The following is a 23478-nucleotide window of genomic DNA, read 5'->3' on the forward strand; positions in this document are numbered from 1 at the left end:
GTGACTTCTCTTTCTCTTCGGCAGGTATGCCACCTTCAGCTAAATAAACTTTTATTATATAAGTTCATTACATTAATTGATAAATAAGGCGAGAATCTTCTTATGACTTACTTTATTTACCAAAAATAATATCTTTAAATGATGTACAAACGTTAACTAAAATTCGGCGAAAATATTCAATTAGATACCATTTTTGAATTAAACATTGCAATATTTAGAATTTTTAAAGAGAGAGTATCAAAAGCAGTTTAACATTTATTATCTAATTAGATACATATTAATTACTTCAACTAATTAGATAACTCAAGTATTAACACATTTTATGCAATTTATATATAATAAAGTTTATTTTATTTACAATAAAAAATTATATTTTAATAGTCCGAACTCAAGAAATCAGGGACATCCTGCTCAGCTCTCTTTAAGTATTCAATCAAATCACTTCTTATAGCACTGTTTTTGTTGTCGTCATATAAAGAAATTGCGACACCAGTTGCACCAGCTCTTCCTGTTCTTCCAATTCTGTTGACGTATTCGTTGAATTGATCTTTGATTTCCATCTGAATAACGTAATTTACGTCTAATTCGACACCTCTAGACATCAAATTTGTTGAGATAAGTGCACAAGGCTCTTTCATTTCCGCGAACTTCTTCATTGTAGCATTTCTCTCTTCAGGAGGCAGTCTTGAATATATTGGCATGCATTTAATGACCTTTTCCATGTTCAATATATCACAAGTTTTATCAATTTTGTCTGATGTATTGACAAAAATCAAAATTTTGATTCTGTCAGATTTCGAATCTGCAAGGATTTTCTTGATGATTTCCTCGACTTGTATTATTGGATTTCCTTCTTTCCTTATGATGATCTGTTTGATATCCTTGTTGACTGTCAGTTCGAATGCGTCGACAACTATTTTGATGTAATTCTTCAAGTATTGTTCGGCCAAATCACGAACTTCATCAATCCAAGAAGCACTCCACATCAAATACTGGCTGTCTATAGGAACATGCTTTAAAATGGCTCCTAACTGTTGTTGGTTATCATTCTTCAATATGTTATCTGCTTCATCGATAACAACCATTCCTATTCCATTTAATTTCACAAAGTTTGATGACATGAAATCAAGTAATCTTCCAAAAGTTGCTATGACTATATCAGCTTTCTTTACAGCGTTAATTTGTTCTCTACGATTTGGAGATGCGTAGATTGCAACTGCTTTTATCGGAGAATTCTCAAGGAGCTGGTTTGCTTTGATTTCTATTTGTTGAGCAAGTTCTTTCGTTGGAGCAATAATTAAAACATGTGGTCCTTCTCTTCCGTTTTGAAGCATCACGTGTTTGATTGCTGGGATGATATAAGAAGCTGTTTTACCTGATCCTGTCTTAGCAATGCCAATGAGGTCTCTGCCTGCATAAGCAATAGGAATAGCGATCTTTTGGATGTCCGTTGGCTGCGTGTATTCGAGTTTTTTGATGTTTGAAAGAGTGTTTTCGTCCAAGAAATTTGGAGAGAATTCGAAGAGTGTTTGCGGGCCAGGATTATCAGAAATCAGTTTGATATTGTATGTCTCTGTGAAATCTTTGAATTCTTCGGGAGAAACTTCGGGCATCGAGATATTCATGTGGGCAATGTCTGGAACTGGATCTTCAACAGGTAAATTCATTATTTGTTCGGCTAATTGACATAATTTGGCATTCATGTCTCGATCAATCTTCATAGAATTTGATGATCCGCCGAAACTCATATTTCCGTTATCATTTCCGTTCATATTTCCATTGCCATTACCATTGTAATCGTTACCCATCATGTCATCGTTGTCAGGAGGTCCGAAATTGCCATTTCCGTCATCATTCCAGTTATTTCCATTACCGTTTTGATTCCAGTTGTCATTTCCGTTATTGTCCCAGTTATTACCGTTCATGTTACCATTTCCATTGTCGTTCCAGTTGCCATTACCATTATCGTTCCAATTTCCATTGCCGTTACCGTTCCAATTACCATTGCCATTATCATTCCAGTTTCCATTACCATTCCCGTTCCAGTTTCCGTTATCGTTGCCGTTCCAGTTTCCATTTCCGTTATCATTCCAGTTCCCATTGCCATTTCCATTCCAATTGCCATTACCGTTATTATCCCAATTATTTCCGTTCATGTTATCATTGCTGTTTCTGTTCCAGCCGCCATTTCCATTATCGTTCCAATTCCTGTTAGAGTTATCATTCCAGTTACCGTTACCATTATCATTCCAATTATTTCCATTCATATTTCCGTTGAAATCTCTGTTTCGATCTCCATTTCCATTATCGTTCCAATTTCCTTTTCCGTTTCCGTTATCGTTCCAGCCATTTCTATCGTTTCCGTTATCATTTCCATTCCAATTTCCATTTGAATTATCATTCCAGTTTCCGTTCTGATTTCCGTTCATATTTCCATTACCGTTATCGTTCCAATCGTTTCTACCGTTTCCATTGTCATTCCAGTTGCCGTTTCCATTATCGTTCCAATTTCTGTTTTGATTTCCATTCCAGTTGCCATTTCCATTGCCATTCCAATTACCGTTATCGTTGTCAAAGCCATTCCTGTTTTGGTTCCAATTTCCATTATCATTCCAATTTCCGTTAGAATTCGAGTTATCGTTCCAACCATTGTTGGAGTTACCGTTCCAATCATTGTAATTTCTGTTTTGGTTTCCGTTCCAGTTATCATTATTTCCATTCCATCGATCACTTCTGTTCCAGTTGCCATTTCTGTCATCCCATTGGTCATTTCTGTTCCAGTTTCCATTGGGACCATTTCCATTCCAATTATCTCTGTTTTGGTCCCAATTTCCGTTTTGATTCCAGTTTCTGTCGTTCCAATTTTGATTTCCTCTGTCATCCCATCGATTGTAGTTGCCTTGATCATCATTTCTGTTCCAATTTCCGTTTCTATCGTTCCAATTTCCATTTCTGTTCCAATCACCATTCTGATTGTCGTAATTCTGCTGATTACCATTCCAATTGTCATTACCAACCCAATTTCCGCTTCTATCATCGTTCCATCCTCTGTTTCCGTTTCCATTTGGATTATCATTTCGGAAATTATCATTGGAATTCCAATTATCATTGCCATTCCAGTTGGAATTACGATTCTGATTCATATCATCGTTGTAACCTCTTTGATCATTCCAATTTTGGCTTTGATTCCTATTTTCGTTCCAATTGTCATTAGAGTTAGTATTTCTGTTAGAATTCCATTGATTTGAATCATTTTGAGGTCCATTTTGATTTTGGTCAGCATTTGGATTCATATTGTCGCCAAAATTCGAATTTAGGTTTCCATTTGGAGTATAATTCGAGCTGTTACGATCCTGATCAGATCTGAAATCATTTTGATTTGGCGGATTTTGGTCAAAATTTTGATTCCAGCCTGATTGTCCTGAATTTGTATTAATCGGTGTATTTCTGTCACTCCCATTTGCTGTATTGCCAAATCCAGAACCATTTCTGGAAGGGGGTTGAAATCCTTGATTATCGCCCGAATTTTCATAGTTTGAGTTTGCTGGAAAATTTCTTGAAAATGTAGCTGGAGATTCACCCCTTGATGAATAATTTTGAAACCTTGAGCCTTGAGAATAATTTTGATTATCTTGATTATCGGGATTCATGCGACTATTTTGTTGATAATTAGCGTTACCTTGCCATCCATCTTGAAAATTTGAAGAATTGTTTGAGTTTTGCTGATTTTCGTTTGATGGTCGCATATCAGCTCAACTTTTATAACAAATGTTGATTTACTACATTTTTAATATTATATATTATTATATAAGAAGAAAAATGCCTTTATTCAATAGATATCTTTCAAATTTGATCTTCATATTTTATAGATACACTCATGGATGATCATAAGATATGCATCATAACATAATATAGGACAAAAATTGAATTATCATATCCTTTTTAGCTCAAATAGTATTAAGTATCTTAGGGAAGATTATTCACATTCAGAAACAAAAATTAGTCAAATGAATACAGTGCATACTAATAAGAATGCTTTGCTAACTAATCCTCAGCCACTGTTAGATCAATTTTGCTTATTAAAGAGAGATCAATATATAGATTCATTGGTGCTTATCCGAAATTAATAAACATCTCTCGACAGGTAAGATTTAAAAAAATGATAAAGTGATTGGATAAATTAAATATCGGATATAATCTTCTCAATGGAAATAGTAATATAGCAAATATATGATTGTTTAAATAATATTCCGTATGAAAAAACATTTTCCACAACGCTTTTCGATAAATAAGTCTAGCCAATTTAACCAATATCTTGAATTCGAAATAAATTGCGATTTCACCATATCCAATATGTATATCATGGGAGTTATTGCAAAGGGTTTAAAGCCTCCCATGGTTTACTTAAAACAGCCAAATAAAAAACATAAAAATATATGTGTTCTGAAATTTTGAGAAAGTTCTGAATTTAAAAATCAGATAAAAAACTCATGCTCAAGCTATGAAAGAATTTCTTTGGAAAATTAAAATAATTAATTCCGTTGTAAGGTAAAGAAAACTTTTTTTATAAATTCAAAACAATATTTTTCATATGGCGCAATTTGTTCCTGAAGGATTTACATTCATTAAGGCTTTGAACAGCGGATTTTTAGGGCCATCATACCTTCTTAAAAAAGATGATAACAATCAACAATACATTTGCAAAAGTTTTATGAAGTCCGCAATAGGTGATGATGCTGATGTGGACAACTTTGTTCAAATACTAAAGATATCACACCGCTTAAAAGAATCATGTTTTCTCCCATTTCACTATATATACGTTATGGATGAATATATTTATGCAGTCCGACCATTCTTTGAGGGTTTAGCCCTTTCAGCGTACATTGCAAACTGTGAATCAGATATTAACATTGCGTATGCACAATGGAAAGTGCTTTGCAGACTTTATCGTCATCTTCATAAACGCAAAATCTCACCGAATTTCATAAAACCAAGTAATATATTTATGGAAAACGGAAATATTGCATTTATTACGGATATTTATCCTCCTCCACGATCTTTTAACCCCACGATACATCGTTCAAATCCTTTCGACGTAGGCTTTTTATCTCCCGAATACTTAACAGCAGGATCATTCCCAACTATTAAATCTGATATTTGGTCACTCGGTATATTATTATGGTTCATGGTTACTAAAAAGCTTCCATGGAACATAAATAATGTTGTGGTCATGCTTAAACAGATACAGAAAGGAACTCCTGATAATATTAATATGCTACCTGTTGAATTTCGAGATATAATTTTTTCAACACTCGTTTTGAATCCAGAAAAGCGTACAGATACTCAGACATTAGTACATGCTAGACCAGGAGTTGCTATTCAAGTACAAGATGAACGCCATTCACCAATTCTTGGCGCTGCAGACAATGTTCTTAAACCAATGAGGATTTCTCCACCAGGATCTCCAACAAATGCTATGGGTTCGTTCCTTCCTGTGAGACGAAGAAACGCTTCCGAAGATACATTATCACAACATGGTGATGAAGCTTCTCCTCATGTTATGACTAATCGTTTCTCAAGAATGGTAAACTTATCTACAAAGAGGAATTCGTTATTACAAATCTCCCAAGTATTACCAAAATAGAATTATTTAATATGTTGTTTTATAATTTTGTTAAATATTGACTCGTATATTTTGTAATATCATATTTTTAGTACCGTCCCTTTTCCACCATCACAAACTTTCCGAGAATAAGCACTAGTGTTAATTTTTCTTGATATAATCTAGCAAATATATTAAAAATAATTTCAAATTTTACAAAATTGAACAAAATTATAAAAATTCAACACTGCAATACTAGCATATACTAATATTATACAAATAAGAATAAAAATATCGGTAGATTTTTGGAAAATGATCGGTGCGATAAAAATTTTCAAAATTTTGATGATGATTGAGGGCCGGAGACCACCTTCTGACAGTCAAGCATCATCTGACGGATATGAAATTGTTAGTGTGGAAGATACTCATGAAGAATTTAGGAAATTTACTTTTGAAGCAAATTATAACTTTCCAAATAACATGGTTTCACATCAAAAATATACGATATTCAACGTTATTCCAAAGTTTTTATTCGATCAATTCAAGTTTTTCTTCAACTTCTTTTATTTAGCAATTACATTAACTCAATTTATCCCAATATATAGAATTGGTTTCCTTGTAACATACATTACTCCACTCTGTTTTGTGCTAGCTGTATCATTTATCAAAGAAATGTGGGATGAATATAACAGATGGCGTCGCGATCGTGAATTGAACTACCAAAAATACACTTTAGTCACACCAGTAGGTCCAGTTCAAATAAATTCGAAAGATCTTCGTGTTGGTCATATCATTTCCGTTCATTCTGGTGAAAGAATCCCTGCAGACTTGATAATCTTACAAACCTCAGATGCTATCGGTTCAACATTCATCAAAACAACACAATTGGATGGAGAAACAGACTGGAAACTACGCAGATCAATACCTTTAACTCAAGCATCTGCAGATTTATTCAACCTTTACAATGTTCAATTTGAGATTGAGTCACCACGACCACAAATTTACGATTTCTCTGGCCGTGTACGCATTGGCCAGCAGACGATTCCTATCAGCGTCGAATCTACAGCATGGGCAGATACATCTGTCGCTTCAGGAAGCATCGTAGGCGTTGTTGCTTATACAGGACATGAAACAAAGCCAGCATTGAATGGTGCTCCGACATCACAAAAGGTTGGAAAAGTAGATTTAGAAATTAATAATTATTCAAGTGTATTATTCTTCCTTTTATTCACTTCTTCGTTTATTTTTACATCACTTGTTGGTTTCTCATCGAATTCTCATGTTCTTCTTGTCAGATTTGTACTTTTGTTCTCATTTATTATTCCAATTTCGATGAAATGCAACTTAGATGTCTCCAAGATGGTTTACAGCTTCAGAATCTCTCATGATCAATCCATTAAAGGCGCAATCATGCGAAATTCAGCTCTTCCTGAAGAACTAGGCCGTGTTGAATACATTTTTACAGACAAAACAGGAACATTGACGAGAAACGAGATGGAATTCAAGAAACTCCAAATCGACAACGTCATTTTCAATCAGAACTCAATGCTAATAGACATAGAGCACCTCAAAGCATTCCTTAGTTTAGCTCTTTGCCATTCAGTCACTGTTACAGAAGAAGGATTCCAATCTTCATCACCAGATGAAATTGCTTTAGTTACACAGGCACAAAGAGTTGGCTACAAACTGTTGAACCATGATGACAGAGCAATAAAAATACAGATGCCGGATGGTAACGTAGAAGTCTTCAATATCATTGCTGTTCTTCCTTTTTCGAGTGTTTGGAAATCGATGTCAGTTGTTGTTCAACACGAAAAATACGGAAATTTACTCATCTCGAAAGGTTCTGATTCTTCAATCAAAGCAATGTGTCCGCCTTCAGAATGGGTCGATGAAGTTGTAGGAAACCTCGCAAGAGAAGGCTTGAGAACATTAGTCTTTGCATACAAGATCCTTTCACAGTCAGAATTAGATGATTTCATGCTACATTACGAAGAAGCATCAAAAAGTGTCACAAATCGTGGCCAAAGAATTTTAGAAAGTTTCAAGTTAATTACACATGGAATGACATTACAATGTGTCACAGGTGTTGAAGACAAACTACAAGAAAATGTCGCCGAAACACTTGAAAGCCTTGAAGCAGCAAATATCAAAATATGGATGTTGACAGGTGATAAATTAGAAACAGCGATTTGTGTTGCATTGTCAAGTCGTCTGTTTTCAAGGGATGTTGATTACAAGATTATCCAAACAATGCAGGATATATACAAGATGCTAGAGATTGACCAGAACAATGTTCCTCCTATTGTCATTGATGGAACAGTTCTCGAGCAATCCATCGAACAACATCCTGATTTATTCTTGTCATTCGCTGTCAAATCTCCTGCTGTTGTTGTTTGCCGTTGCAGTCCAAGTCAGAAAGAATTAGTCGTCAAATCAGTGAAAGGAGTTGTCAGTTGTGCAGTTGGCGATGGCGGAAACGACGTCTCAATGATACAGGCAGCATCAGTTGGCGTAGGAATTGTCGGAAAAGACGGAAAACAAGCATCAATGTCTGCTGATGTTTCCATTAACTCTTTCTGTCATTTGGAAAGATTACTTTTATGGCATGGAACTAACTCTTACAAACACACAAGTAGATTAAGTCAGTTCGTTATGCATAGAGGAGTAATCATGACAGCTACACAAGCCATATATTCCTTATTGTTTAACATTGTTCCTTCTCCTTTGTACAATGATTGGTTGATGATGGGTTTTGCGACGGTTTTTACAAACTTTTCCGTTTTCTCGTTGATTTTCGACACTTTTGTCGACGAACATACTGTAATAGCGTTCCCTGAACTGTACCACAAATGCCAGAAGGGAAGATACTTGTCTGCAAAGACATTTATCGGATGGACATTGTTGGCAATTTACCAAGGTTTCATAATTGTCTTCCTTTCTTCAAGCGTTTTTGGTATCTATGGAAGAGACACAAGAGACCTCCAATCAATTTCATTTACTTCTATGATTTTCACAGAATTATGTCTGATATGCGTTGAAATCAACAGATTTAATATACTCAGTGTTTGCGCAGAGATTCTTTCAGTGACACTATACTTGATTGCGATGTTTATGCTCACTGAAGCCTTCGACATCACTTTCATTTTGACATGGGAGTTTTTGTTCAAGATTTTGTTAGTTACTTCCATTGCAGTACTTCCTATTGTAGTTATTGAGCTCATATCCAAGAAATTTGCTCCAACACACGAAGATCAGCTTAAGAGTAATGCAATTTCAGATTCTAACAATTTCTTTATCTTATAACTTATTATATATACTATTTGTTTTATAGAGATTTAATAAAATTAATTTTGAATTCGAAATCCTTGTTTTATATTTGTAATTCTTTCAAAAAGTAGCTATATTTTTGAAACAAATATTCAATTTTTCAGAAAGAAATTTTGTAAATCACACAAAATTGTAAAAGGATTATTTCTGAAACTATCAAAAACAGTTTATGTATTCAATAAATTATATTAATATCAGAAAACAGGAAATCATTCAATCGAATGGTTTTATTCTATAAGATCTAGGATATTTATTTTTAATTTCTTGAAAATGGTGTTATATGGAGATATAAACGGTAATTCTCATCTATTCCGGATTACTTCAACCATAAAAGTCTAAATTAATACTAAAACTTTGGAATTTCTTGAGGTTTACTTTAAGGTCGCCAAAAAAGTGCGAAAATTAAAAACCGCAGTTTGAGTACTTTCTGAGAGCCTGTTTGTCAGAAAGTATACATTTGTAAACTTTCTGACACTAAATTTTTTTGTCCTTTCAAAGTTTTTGACAATGTCAAAAAGTATACATCGGGGCTCTCAATTTTCCTCTCAAACGGCGGTTTTTAAAAAACGCTCATTTTTTCATCGACCTTATGTTCAAATTTTTACTACCAAAATTATGGAATCGGAAGAAATATACGCAATATGAATAAGGTAATTTGAAAGAAGAGTGACTCCGGAGTGGTGATCCTCATCTCCTTGAATTTTACCCTCAATTTCGAAAAAAATCAATAGTGTAATTTTTCGAGGTCAAATTTAATTTTATATTTTTTTTTGCTTTTTATATCGAACGTAAACTTGTCAAATTTTATAATAATTAAAAATGACCCTGTATGTTAAAATTAACGAAGTTGAAGGCATCCCATTGAGGGAAACACCATCGCATACATTCCAATTGTTGTTTACAGAGTCATCTTCCAGAGGCCTTGATAATACTGATGTCGTAAAATCAAAACAACCAGATTTCAGCGGAAAAGTTTTTAAATTTGTGCCTACTGACCGCGACAAAGGCGATCTTGTAGTTCAATTAGTATACTATAATGACACAGTTCCAGCAACTGTCGCTGGTATTAAATTACCATTAACTTGTTTCCCGAAAAATAAGAAAATTAAGAAATCAGTAAACCTTATCAACTACACTCTATCTGAATCACCTGTTGTACAAATTATGTTTCATTATGATACTAAAGGTGCCAAGGCTTTCGACGTAAAATCTGGCCATATTCATACCGAAATTTACAACGATGCTTATAAAGAGCAAGATAGGCTTCGTAAATCAGGCACAAAGCCAATTGCTATTCGAACGGGTTCTCATGGCTCCAAGAAATCGAGATCATCTCAGGGTAACGACTCAGATGATGATACTCCAATTCAGAAGGCTTCCAAGAGCAAATCCGAGTCATCAGAAGAACGCCAGAAACACAAGTCCGAATCATCTGAAAAGAGCCACTCCCACGAGGAACAACCCAAGATCAGAGAAGATTCTAAGGCCAGAGCCATCAGATCTCCATCTACTTCCGGAAAAGCATATGAAGTTCCGGAAGTACCGATTACGGACGAATTTTCCGACTCATCACTCGAGACTCGCCCTGTACAGCTTTATACAGTTTCACTCTTACAAAATCCTTACGGTCTTCAGTTGCCATCTTTGCCATTCAAGAAATTCGAAGATCCAGTTGCTCAGCAAAAGGCCAACAAGGTTCCAATACCAGTGCCACCTCCACAGCCACTCCAGCAAAGGCAATCACCACAACCGTTACCTCCATCACCAGGTGCCGGTACAAACAGCGGCGTCTTCTTCCAGCAGCTTCCTGGCCAACCACCACAATCAGGATTCAACGCCGCTTCATCCAGAACGATGATTCCTCCACCTCCGCAATCAAGCTTCCCATCTCCAGCAGGACCAGGCATCAGAGCCTCTCCATCAGATGGTCAAGCAAAATTACAGCTTAAGAACGTTCCAGGAATGGAAAATTATACATACAATCAATACGCAAATGCTCCTAATCCAGAAGCATCCCAAACAACACCAATTCCAGATCGCGCTGGACCTAAAGCACAAATTAACTTCCAATCTGCATTTAATCAAGGCAAATTCAACATTCTACCACCAACACAACTACCTCCATCTGCAATTCCACAGGGAGCACAAGGTCCACCACCAATGATGACTATGTCACCACCTACACCAAACTCACCATCGCAATTACCACCACTCCCAGGAGGTCCTGGAGTTTCCCCTGGAATCCGAAATTCTGGCTCCAGCGGAACACTACCATTATTCCAGCCGGTTGGAATGCCAGGACAGCCAACATCTCCTGCCATGCCACCGATGCCGAACCAAGGCTATCCACCAGGTGGATTTCCACCGATGCCAAACTCTCCAATGCCGATGATGCCTCCACAGACACCTCCAAAGCCAGGAATGCCTCCACAGGCACCAATTTCGCCACCGTTAGGCCCAGGAATGCCAAAGTCCGGAATATCTCCAGCACAATCTTCTCCTTCCATCCACACATTGCAGTCTCCAGGCAATTTCCCAAGTCTCGCGATGATCTTCAACTCCGGATCTACACTTCCTCCACCAGCCAACCCACAGCCATCACCAGGATTCGTCAGACCATCGAATTCAGTTTCGCAAGTTCCTGATTTCGCTGCCGAAGAGAAGCGCAGACAGGAAGACGCGAAGAGGATGGCCGAGCTCAGGAGGCAGATGGAAGAAGAGCAGGCCAGACAAGAGAAGGAGAGACAGGAGAGAGAAAGACAAGAAAAGGAGAGACAAGAGAAGGAAAGGCAGGAAAGAGAAAGGCTTGATAAAGAAAGACAGGAAAGAGAGAGACAGGAAAGAGAACGCCTTGAAAGAGAAAGACAAGAATTGGAGCGCATCGAAAGAGAGAGACTTGAAAAGGAGAGACAGGAAAGAGAGAGACTCGAGAACGAAAGACTCGAAAGAGAGAGAATGGAGAGAGAAAGAATTGAACGCGAGAGATTGGAAAGATTGCAGCAACAGCAGCAACAACAACAGCAACAAATGCAGTTTAACCCTGCAAACTACGGATCCTATGGAACACCAGGCCAATTCAATTCCGGACAACAGTACGGAATTCCTGGATACGGACCAGCTCCAAGTCAGTTGCAGCCAACACCACAACAACAGCAACAACAACAGATGCAGATGTACTACTACAGACAGTTGTACTCTCAGTACTTGCTCTCTCAGGGTTACACACATGAATACCTCAACCAGTACATGGCAAACTATCCTCAGCAGTTTGATCAATACGCTATTGAATACTTCAGAAAGATTCAAGGACAAATATAATAAAAAAGTTTTTTTAATCATTAATTTTAGTTTATTTTTCTGATACATTATCATTATAATTGAAAAGTATAGAAGTAGTCAACCATCAGAAACCAGGAATGAAGTTTAATTTTTGCAAATTTTGAAAAAATTCATCTATGAAAGACGAATTTCCATGGAATGACTACTTCCAAAGTTAAATTATTGATTAACAAACTAAATACTGTCATAATTGCAATCTACAACTGCAAGAAAAGATCATTTTCTTATTTACTAAATAATTTCTGCTCTTTTAGTAACTCTTTAGGTTAATTAGTATTGTATTGAACTTCTAGTAACAGATTCTTAGATAGATCTTTGACAATTATGTAAAATGATGAAGATTTTGATTGAAAGAAAAATGATGTGATTGAATCATTTCTTTCCTTGGACAGGTTTACATAGGATGTTGTTTTGACTATTAATTACTCTATTATATCGATCAACTATAGTTTGCAATTTCTCAGAATAAGAGGAGATAGTTCTTTTTGGGAAAACAGCTTTACAATCATCAGGGTTTGATGAATAATGCTCTAATACATCAAGTAATTGTTTAATATAATTTTCTTGATTTGTAATTTTTGAATTATTTTCGGTATTTTCTTGCATGTATGAAATTAATTCCTTAATGAGTTCGTCTTTGTTGATTGTATCGTCATTTTCTATAGATTTGGTCTGATTTTGTTGAGAGATCTTTGAGAGTGATGGTATTTTGTCTAAATTTTCATAAGGATTATCTTTGCACGAGAATAAAGCGTAACCAACTTCATTATTAATTTCTGAATCGAAGAATTCGATATCAATTTTTCCTTTTTGTAGGGAATCAATCAAATCATTTTGAATGGATAGTATTCTTTCAGAAATATTTTCCGGAAATTGCTGTTCTTTGATAAAAATATCTAATTCGACTTTAAATTTGTCAACAAATTCCATTTACTTATATGTAAAATGATTCAAACTAAAGAGTATTATGATTAGAATAATGTTTTAATGCACGATATCATGAATAGAATGGAAAAATCTTGGAAATAAAAACGAAAGAATATTTTATAACTTTATAAAAAAAAATAATATATATGTATTATGAGAATGAGAAAACTCCTCTTCCATTTGATATAGCAAACAGAATCTTTTCGCGCATTACTTCTTTTGACGAATAAGCCGGCATCTTGAAGTAATTTGTGCATGTCATTACGCTAGGAAGATGATTATCACCATCATCTTTCCTTGCGATGGTTAATTTCGGTCTTAAATTGGCCAATCCGCCAATTGGCAATTTCGAGCTTCCTGTTACGAAATTCACGAAGTTCATCCTCTCATCATCATTCATTTCCGATAGAATTTCGAACAAGTTGTTGATTTCGGCTGAATTTGAATTATATCCGTGCTCAATTTTGACATTTGCGGCCAAATACTCCTTAGTCCACTTCTCCGTTGATCCGCAAAGCAAGATAATGATTTCCTTCGGCGAGAACAAACTTAATGAATCATAAGGAATAATTTGAGAGAAACCATCCTTAAAAGCACGCATAACATCCTTAATCTTGCCACTTATTGTGAATTCCTTGACTAATGATACGTATTCATCAACATTTTCAGCGGTAACTTCGATATCTTTTCCTCCTTTCTTTAATTCCAAATTTGGAAGGCCAGGATAAGTGAAATCGAGTCCAATCAATCCTTCTTTGTCATTCAAAGAGCTTGCAAAGGTCGGATCAATGTCATCTATTGTAACTTGATTTGCAGACTGTTTCTTCTTGAGATTGTAAGTTATATATTTGAAGAATGACTCGCTAAGTGGAACATCTATCAGACAATTGGCTGCGATGGCTCTTGCGCACAAAATTCCAAATAATCTCATTTCTTTCGGATTTGCAACAGGAGAAGGGAACAAACCCATTGGGCTATAAACAAACTCACTTTCTGGATCACTATTTCGCCATAATCCTCTAATTGGTCGGCAAAATTCTCTACTTAATAATGTGTAAAATTCTTGAGTTGGACCAATTCCGAAACCCATTTCCCCTACGAAATCAACGTCTATTCTCAATGTCGCTGGCAAATTCTGCAAAATCTTCTTTCCGTCTTCGACAATTTTATTTCTGTTCGCATGTACTTTCATTTTGAAGATTTTCGCTTTCTGCCTGTCGTCTGATACTTTGGTGAGCTGTGTCTCAACAGTATGTAGCACAGTTGGCATATCCAACGACGAAATTAAAAATGCAATAAATCTTGACTCAAAATTGAACAAAAATGGATGGGAATAAAACAAATTAACAGCCTCGTTATAGAGCGAGCTAGACATGGACGGACAAGACAAATGCTGCAACATTAAATTGGAAATTTGATTTGAGCAACAATCAACGGTCGGAGCGATGTTTTTGATAGCAGAAAGTAATGCTAATGGTATTCCATAGTTTTGTGGAAGTATATCTCTGAATTTTCTGCTTGGTCTTTGGCAATCTCCAACTTTTAGCACAAAAGTTGGATGATTATCAAGTAATGAGTCGATATTATCGTATGCTGTGGTCAGAACATGCCAAAATGGCTCCAAGGCCGGATAAACTTTGCCATCCAAAGAAAATGTGAATTCTTTGTATCCTTTGAGGCCAAATGACCTTGCAAGGTATCCGAATGTCGAACAGGATCTTACCTTTTGCTCTTGGAAGTATATAATACCTGACATGTCGCTTCGATTCATTGCTCTTTTCAAATTTTTTTCATTGACCATTGATGGATTGATTTGCTGGTTCACCCATGCTTCTATAGCGACTAAATCGGTTGTTAAGTCAACAGAAATGTCTTTAAATGTATGATCTTCAAAAATTATATCAATTGGATATCCAAAATCGGAGAAAGTATCGAAATCTTCACCTATAGGATCTACTTCTTCGGGCAGCTGATAGAATGTCAATGAAATTTTCATCTGGTCAGCAATAATCTGCAAAGCTTGGAGAAATGGCTCCGGAAGTGTCCTCGGAAGGAAAGAAGTAGTCAAAAATTTTGTGAGCTTCGTGGCCACACCGTTAGAAATGAGTTCAAATGGAGGAAGGTTTTGTGAAGCCAAATTAATGACGTCATCCATTGTTTTGATGTTTATATCTAGTGAAATTGTCTCTGCTTTGATTCCTACGCGCTTTCTAAGCTTGTTTAGCGTTTTATTGACCCAATTTCTTTGATTTGGTAGTTGATTCTTTGGATCTACAGTGTTTAAGAAGCCATTAGCTGCGAAAGGAGCCAAATCTTTAAGATACAATAACATTCCTAATACATTCGGTATCAAACTCTGATTTTGTGAAATTCCAAGGATAATAGTAACAAATTCTTGGTCAAAAGGTGGTTGGTTCATACATAGAGTAGCTGTTAATGCAGAAATAGCCTTATCTTCTGATCCCAATCTATCTTTTATCAAATTTATTATTAATGGCTGAATTTTTTTAGTAAATTCGTTTGTATTAGTTACAGTTTTCTTATCGTATGGCCAGAGGAACTTAGGAAGTGGTGGATTTGGAGGTGGAACTATAGATAAAATGAAGTCTAAAACGATTCCAACAATTTCGGTTCGTTTTTGGATTGTGTTTGGATTGTAACAAATGTTGTTGAAGAAATCGATGTTTTCGAGGAATAAATCATATGAATTTGTCGTGTTTAAAATAACTTGAAGAGCTTTAAGTAAAAAAACAGTGTTGTTGTCATCTGTGACTTTAGGAAGTGAAATAATAAGGTCATGAGCAACTTCACGTGGAACAAAAGTTGGTTTTGTAGTTCGTAAAACCAAAATAAACGATTGTGTAGCGAGTGGAAGTGTTTTGTCGTCGCATGTTGACATGATGTGTGAAATGTTAACAATAAAATCTGAATAAGAAGGAACTAAAAGTTCGTTTGCAACGTTAATCAAAGTTTGTAGAGAAACTCGCTGTGTCGCAGGACATAGTATATCGAAACACGAGACAAAACACTCAATTCCAATCTTCTCGCCAATTGTACCTGGTGAAATTTTGGATAATGAGTTCAAAATTTGAATACATGTATCGACAAGATCGTTTGATTCGCGGTCAAGAATGCATTTGTTGACAACAGTGATAACATTGGATATAATAAAGAACTTTGAACTTAGAGGAAGAGTTTCGATCAAGTTATGAATGCATAATCCGGATAATTCTTTGTGTTTTAGAGTGTAGTTAGATCTAATAACGTTAACAAGAAGAGCACAAAGCTCTTGAACGTTGTACTTACCTAAATCACTTCCGCCACCAAAAATCAATAAATTTGATAGGATTTCTAAGCCAGACATGACTTCATTACTGTTACCGCGCAATTTGCGAATAACATCTGAGTATCCATTCATGTCCAGGCTTAAAGTCATTTAAAATCTACTAAAATTTTCGTCACTTTTTGGCTGGAATTTCTATAAATCTACAAAAATTTGATGAAAATATGGGATAAGAAATCCTATGAAGTGAATAAATGAATAGAATTATCAAAAATCAAATAAATCAAAGAAAGGAAGAAGATGAAGAAGGAGACAATCAAAACGTTTTTGATTAAGAAAAAAAGTCGACTGATTTACAATGGTTATAGTCATTTTTCTAGAATGCCATAAAGTTATAAGGACAGAAACACGAGAAGAAACAACCCTTCAGACGATGAAATGCAAATGATAATGAACATGTAAAAGCCGATATAGTTATCAAATATAACTTTCTTGTAATTCAAAAATTACAATTGCTATATATATATATGTAAAATAAACATGAGGATAAATTAAGTGTTTATTACCTGAAAGATTTGAAGGACAATTTTCAAAATTTTGTCATTTTTTATTTTACAAGATGTTCAAAATTTTTTCGAATTTTTTGGATCGTATACGCGAACATTCAAATAATTACCACATAGTACAAGAATTTAACAAGAACAACAGATACAAAATCAAGTTTTCACTTTATTATGACGTAATTCTAAATCCTCCAAATCGTAATTATCCATTAAATGTCGGATTCTATATCCGCTTTCCAGAGTATGTATTTAACTTTTTGAGAACTATCCAAACTCCTAATCAATGCTGTTTCAAACGCATTTCTCTTCATTCACCTCATCAAATTATTCCATTTACTCGAGGAATTGAACTAAGTGATTCGAGTCTGGACTTTATTTCAAGATGTGCGATAAAAACAATTCTAGAACACGACGATTTATGTCATCATCGATATGATATTCATGGTATTCGCGAACTTGGAATTATTTTTGATGGACTTATAATAAAATTTTTGATGAAACCAGAACTTCATACTCCGTCGAAAGTCATTAGAGTTTTACGAAGATTTTCTAAGAACGCACAATTTACAGAACGTCATCTATTCATTTTCAGTAAACCAGACACGTGCATAGGTTGGCCATTCAATGAATATGAATACACAAAATTAGATGAACATAATCCTGCTAAAATATTCCTAGAAGAGATGCAAGAAACATACTAATATTTTCTTTTATTAAATATATAGTTTTTATTTTATATTTTTCAATAAAAGAGTCTCTAATAAGCCTTATAAATGAATGGATGTAAGGCCTGACATGTATCTTGATGTAAAAGTCCATTAGATTAATAAAATTAATATCATTCGGTGACATTTCGAATTCAGAGCTGTACATTTTTTCGTACTTCTCCCGGATTGACATATTGCAACCGACAGGAGTGTATTATGCACTCTTGCCGGTCAAAGTTCCCCGATCAAGTTGTGCTGGTAAATTCTTTGGCATCTTCTTGTTTATCGATCAAATTTGTGATGATATATATATAATAATTGAGGAATAAAATGTAATTCAATTTCAGATATTTTCTTGTGATTATGATGTAGTTAGCAATATATATACTCGAACCACTATTTTCGCATTCTATACAAAAAATAAGAATTAAAAATAAAATAAATCATACATTTTATTTTTTCGCTGATTGTGCTGCAAGTTCTTTCCAAACTTCAAGATTGTTCTTGACTGATTGATGGTTGACTTCAAGTGGAGGGAAGAGTTTAGCAACAACTTGATATAATGGTAAACAAACAAAGTTGTAGAAGCCAATTTGTGACTTAGGTTTGTCGTTGTTCAATCGATCATTGAGAGGTGATGTCAAACCAATTCCCAATGATTTCTCGTTATCGCCTTGTCGGAAGAACTCTTCGCAAAGGATGTCACACCATTTATCTGCAATTTGGAATGGACGTGAAACATTGGAAATATCGCCAACTTTCAATAACAATTTCATGGATAACAATCGATGTTCTGGCTTTTCAATATCGAATTCGGCTTTGTCAGCAATTTCATTGGTGTCTTTAACTAGCTTAAAGTGGTTAGCCATATCTGTAGCAAGAATTAACTGAATAATAGTGGTCCAAAGCTGTCGTTGATGTTCTAAATCAACAGAATGGAATAAGTTATATTCTTCTTTAGTCAATAAACTTATAGCAACTGTACAATGATGTGTTTCCATAACGGATTGGTCTTTAAACAAAATTCCTAATGGTGTTTCTGCTTTAACATTGTAGATGTTGTTCAAACCTTCGTGACCAGCATCATGGCAAACGGCCGCTACAAACATAGCAAGTAATTCAAGTGGTTTATAAACTTTATCAAGTTCTGCGGTACTAACTTCATATGCTAAGTATTGACAGACATCAACACAGTGCATCCAATTATGATACGGAACTTCGTTGTATTTCTCTCGGATAGCAAATATGAATCGGAAGAACATGTCGTTAGGAATCTTGAATTCTTCAAGTAAATTGAATTTCTGGAAGATGAAGAACAAGATTTTGATATGACCAACACCTTTATAATCTGGTGAGAAGAAATTCAATGATGAAACTAATTTCTTCTGTTCGTCAGTCAATTGTAATTTACTTGGTGTCTTAGATGATGACTTTTCTGATTCTGAAATGTATTTAGGAAGTTCCGCTTCGCTAGTGCCTAAATCAGCAATGGATTTAAGTCGTTGATTTTCAAGAGAAACAGCGGCAAATGCAGCAAATGATTTAAGTAATTTGCAATCGTCATCATCGAAATCACCATTCTTTTTATTGACCATTTCGACAGCACCTAAGACAACACCTTTCTGTGAAATGATTGGTGCAACAAGTAATCTTTCTGTCTTGAAGTTGTTCTCAATATCAATAGTTCGGTTGAATCGTGGATCATCATAACAATTGTTAGAAACAATAACTTCGCGACTTTTAATTGCTGCTGCTGCCAAACCAGTTGTTAAAGGCAACTGTGAAGGAATTGTACCACCATCGACTAAGAAACTCTGAAGACAGTTCAATGGTTCATCCAATATCAAAAGAGAAGCACATTCGGCACCAATAGTATTTCGTGCATTTTTAATGATGTCACCAAGAATACGTTGGATTGATTCGGAATTAGATAATGAGAAAGAAACATCGAAGAATGAATGCAATTGTTGTGACATTTCAACGGAATCTTGATACAATCGTGCATTCTCTAGTGAAATACCACAGAAAACATTGAATATCTTGATCATGTGCGCATCCCATTCTGTGAATTTACCGTTGATTTTGTTGACCATTTCGGTAACACCGATAACTTCACTTCGGTTGTTAATAATTGGAACACTCAAGATGTTTTTAGTTCGGTATCCTGTCTCTAAGTCTGTAGATGAATCAAAATCTGGATCAGCATATGCATCTTCGATGAATGCTGTAGTTTTTTCTCGAACTGTTCTTCCCGCAATGCCTTTGTCAATTGGGATGACAATAGCATTAGAAAGACCGTGCTGGAATGATGTAATAAGTCTATCTCGCTTCTCATTTACTAAGAATAATGAACAGCGATCACTTTTAGTGAGAGAACGTCCTTTCTCCATAATTGCTTCTGTAAGTTTTCCGATATCTAATTGGCGACTCAATACTTCTGCAACTTCAAGCAAAGCGGATAGTCCTTGGCTTCGGTCACTTGACTGGATCAACTCTTCATTCATACTTGTGAACTTGTCTGCGTTAGAAATAGAGAAACTAGAGAAAACGGTCATCTTTTGGAAAACAACAACATCGCTAGAACGAAAAACTGTGGCTGTTCGTGGACCTCTGAGAACATACAAGTAAACAAAAGCACCAGTTGACTCACGAACTGGGTTAATAAGGATCGGTTCGTCAATTGGTCCATCAACTTGTTCGTTGTAGCTTGGATGTAATTTTGTTGTACCGCAATTAAGAGGAGAAGTAGAAGATATCATTGTTCCAACAATGCCAGCTTCATTTGGTGACATCTCGTATTCGGATCCGTACATTTGAAGTGTATTTCGTTTTGAATCGTACTTCCAGATTTCAGCTGACCGACATTCGAAGTAATCTTTGAATAAGTAGATAGTCTCTTTAAGGAGTTGATTGAATGGTCGGAGTTGAACAAGGTCTAAAAGCATCTGTTCATGTAAAGGAGGTGTTAAAATAAATTTAGAGAATGTCTTGAATTTGATTGCGAACTGATTAACAAATAATTCTTCGTCTGCTGTGAATTCGGGTGCAATTATTGAACGAACAACTTGAACAACAGCAACTAACTCACCACGATAATCCCAAAGTGGAAATGCCATCATTGGGCAATCATCGGGTGCAAATTTGATGTCAACACGTTTACTAAATGCTGGATGATTGTGTGGTGAATTAGTTCTGATAATAGATTTAGTAAAGAATGCTGAACTTGCAATACTTTCTGTGCGAGGGACAACAACTTGGTATGTAGTTGAATAAAGTAATTGTAATTCGGGAATATTTTCCCAATAAATAGCTGTTTCGCCACCAAAATGTTGTGATATGAATTTTTCCGTAGCTTCTTGAACTGTTGTGTTTGATGCTTCGAGGATATACATGTCGAGCTGTTCTTTTGATATAGAAACTTCAAATGGTGTAATCGATGAATGAACTTGTGTTTTTTCTTCTTTAACAACTACACTTTCACGTGCTGATGTAACATCTGATGTTTTCTCTTCGGGAACTTCTTTTTCTTTAACCGAATTTGTGCTACTTGCTGAAGATTGAACTTGATATGGTACTTCAGGAGGTCTAACTGGTGCAACAACAAAATGTTGATATTTTTCGAATGGAACATCAACACGTTGTGTCACTGGCTTCATTAAGCGAGGAAGCTGAAGTTTATTCCTCGCTGTGTTTTTCATTTCTGTGAATTTTTTACAAAAAAACGGGGGGTATACCAATTTTTTTATAACGTACAAAAAAAACCAAATATAGACTTCGATTTTAGGCAGGACTTGTTTTATTCTTGATTTGAATATACCACTGATCAGAGCATAGTTTCGGTATTATTATATTGAGTGCATGCATCCTCTTATTAGTTATATATGTTATCGATAATCTTATTATTGGAATCATCTGGTTTGAGCAAGATGCGATCTTTATTTTGTGCTTTTTATGATGAGGGTGTGTTTTATAAGTTAATATGTTTTGTAATTCAAAAGATATCATGCAAAAAACTGTGTAAATCATATAATATATTGAGATTTATTATTCTATAGCTGTACTTATTCATATTATATTGTAAAATAACAATTTTCTCTATGATATTTTGAAAAAAAAATTAATATGGTGTTAAAACGGATTTGAACTATGAAATGTATTGGTAGAAGTAAGGATCTCGTTTGGAGAAATAACGGCTGGGATCTCCAAATTCCAAAATATAAGCTTCTCCAATTTTGTAAATTTTAAGGGTGCACACGAGAGGATCATGTAAACTTCAGAATTTAGAACCTTATTTTTAGGCATTATCTTGGCTACCTATTTAGGCTCGAAAAGCAAAAAATATCAAAAAATACAACTTGAGTCCATTATGACCCTTTCATGGAGGTAGTTTTTATCCGCTAGTATTTTCCCTTTGAATCTCTTTTCAATTCGAAATCAAATTCAAATCTCAGTCGAAGAAAGGAAGAATCGACTTACTACGGTTGTAATACGAATAAATACATATATTTAATTATTTTTATTTACATAATAATTGTTTGAAGCTCATATTCCATCAAATTTTTAAAAAAACATTAAAATGTTGAAAATGTTCATATATTTTAATAGGGTTTTGGCACTTTATTGAGGAATTACTACATACATAGTCGAACTGAACTTGATATTTTGAAATTTAAATTATTTATCAAAATTAAAATTTAACTTGAAATTTATAATTATTTAGTCATATTTTGCATAATTCTAAGTAGATTTTGTAAAAAATCAAGAAAGAAAAATTTTAACGTGCTTTATTTTTTCTTTTTTATAATAATACATATTATTATATAATTAACATATTCATAATGTTTCACCCTTTCAAAAATATAATACTCCTCCTCTCAAATAAACGTACATACGGTGGCCTCTTTTTTCAAAAAATTAAAATTTGAAATTTTGGGCTCAAATATTAGAGATTTTTTTCAACCTTCAACGATATATGTTGTCTATATCAGACCTCCTTTCTTTTTGATACTTAACATTGTTCCTAAATCTTAGCCGTTAAGGCTGTTCTGAAAATATTTTTTTTTCGAAAAAATTCGAAAAAAATTCTTAAAATTCAAAAATCCCTTAATTCCTGAGGATTTTGGAAAAAAGTTTTTACATGAACATGTGTATATTATATGAAGTATATTGATAAGGTAAAAATCAAATTTTATTGCATATTCATCGAGAAAATAAACTAACAAATCCCTCAAAATTGAGAGGGTAATCCTCCTCCTCTCAAATAAACGTACATACGGGTGCACCTTTAATGTAAATTGTACCCTATTTTTTACAAATATTACCCCCTAGTTTCTTATCAAAATGTCAGATTTTAACTTTACAAACCATTAGATTTGTAAAGTTTGAAATGTCAAAACTTCCGATGAGTTCACCTCACATTTTCTCCATGGAGACGTGGAGAAAGTATTCAATTTTGAATTGGTGGAGAAGACAGACTAGTTCAATTTCTCCATGGAGATGGAGAAATGGAGAAGCTTTGGAAACGGGCATTGCCTTCGTTTTCATGGAAACTTCCTATGGGCAATATTTTTGGGATTTCAATGATCTACTGATCCCAAGAGATAGTTCCAATATTTGTTTAGATATATTATTTGAATTTTTATTTCTTGGATATTTACTCCGCATTTATGGCGAGTTTACATTATATTTCACCTATAGATATTAGTCACTACCACAAAATATCATATC

General features: G+C 34.8%; 8 protein-coding genes across 8 annotated transcripts, besides 1 other annotated feature; 4 read left to right on the plus strand and 4 right to left on the minus strand.

Moving 5' to 3' along the window:
* Positions 1-374: 374 nt before the first annotated feature.
* TVAGG3_0991770 (helicase protein) lies at positions 375-3756 on the minus strand (the record flags this gene model as incomplete). The annotated part of the gene is made up of 1 exon (XM_001276819.1): positions 375-3746. One exon carries the CDS (start codon positions 3744-3746, stop codon positions 375-377), a length of 3372 nt encoding a protein of 1123 aa, XP_001276820.1.
* Positions 3757-4589: 833 nt separating this feature from the next.
* Positions 4590-5690, plus strand: TVAGG3_0991780 (cellular response to bisphenol A; the record flags this gene model as incomplete). The annotated part of the gene is made up of 1 exon (XM_001276820.1): positions 4592-5644. The coding sequence occupies one exon, from the start codon at positions 4592-4594 to the stop codon at positions 5642-5644; it is 1053 nt and encodes a 350-aa protein (XP_001276821.1).
* Positions 5691-5947: 257 nt separating this feature from the next.
* On the plus strand, positions 5948-9257 carry TVAGG3_0991790 (putative phospholipid-transporting ATPase family; the record flags this gene model as incomplete). The annotated part of the gene is made up of 1 exon (XM_001276821.1): positions 5948-8908. One exon carries the CDS (start codon positions 5948-5950, stop codon positions 8906-8908), a length of 2961 nt encoding a protein of 986 aa, XP_001276822.1.
* A 475-nt stretch (positions 9258-9732) lies between these two features.
* On the plus strand, positions 9733-12254 carry TVAGG3_0991800 (profilin binding; the record flags this gene model as incomplete). The annotated part of the gene is made up of 1 exon (XM_001276822.1): positions 9752-12250. The coding sequence occupies one exon, from the start codon at positions 9752-9754 to the stop codon at positions 12248-12250; it is 2499 nt and encodes an 832-aa protein (XP_001276823.1).
* Positions 12255-12643: 389 nt separating this feature from the next.
* On the minus strand, positions 12644-13201 carry TVAGG3_0991810 (uncharacterized protein; the record flags this gene model as incomplete). The annotated part of the gene is made up of 1 exon (XM_001276823.1): positions 12644-13201. One exon carries the CDS (start codon positions 13199-13201, stop codon positions 12644-12646), a length of 558 nt encoding a protein of 185 aa, XP_001276824.1.
* Positions 13202-13346: 145 nt separating this feature from the next.
* Positions 13347-16640, minus strand: TVAGG3_0991820 (E3 ubiquitin-protein ligase trip12 family; the record flags this gene model as incomplete). The annotated part of the gene is made up of 1 exon (XM_001276824.1): positions 13350-16634. The coding sequence occupies one exon, from the start codon at positions 16632-16634 to the stop codon at positions 13350-13352; it is 3285 nt and encodes a 1094-aa protein (XP_001276825.1).
* A 460-nt stretch (positions 16641-17100) lies between these two features.
* TVAGG3_0991830 (uncharacterized protein) lies at positions 17101-17745 on the plus strand (the record flags this gene model as incomplete). Its single annotated transcript, XM_001276825.1, has 1 exon — positions 17101-17745. The coding sequence occupies one exon, from the start codon at positions 17101-17103 to the stop codon at positions 17743-17745; it is 645 nt and encodes a 214-aa protein (XP_001276826.1).
* Positions 17746-18136: 391 nt separating this feature from the next.
* TVAGG3_0991840 (cyclic nucleotide phosphodiesterase family) lies at positions 18137-21454 on the minus strand (the record flags this gene model as incomplete). Its single annotated transcript, XM_001276826.1, has 1 exon — positions 18204-21449. One exon carries the CDS (start codon positions 21447-21449, stop codon positions 18204-18206), a length of 3246 nt encoding a protein of 1081 aa, XP_001276827.1.
* Positions 21455-21996: 542 nt separating this feature from the next.
* Positions 21997-23034: a mobile genetic element.
* Positions 23035-23478: the final 444 nt, after the last annotated feature.

The sequence above is a fragment of the Trichomonas vaginalis genome, chromosome I (genome assembly GCF_026262505.1).
Source record: "Trichomonas vaginalis G3 chromosome I, whole genome shotgun sequence".
NCBI classification, from domain to species: domain Eukaryota; phylum Parabasalia; order Trichomonadida; family Trichomonadidae; genus Trichomonas; species Trichomonas vaginalis.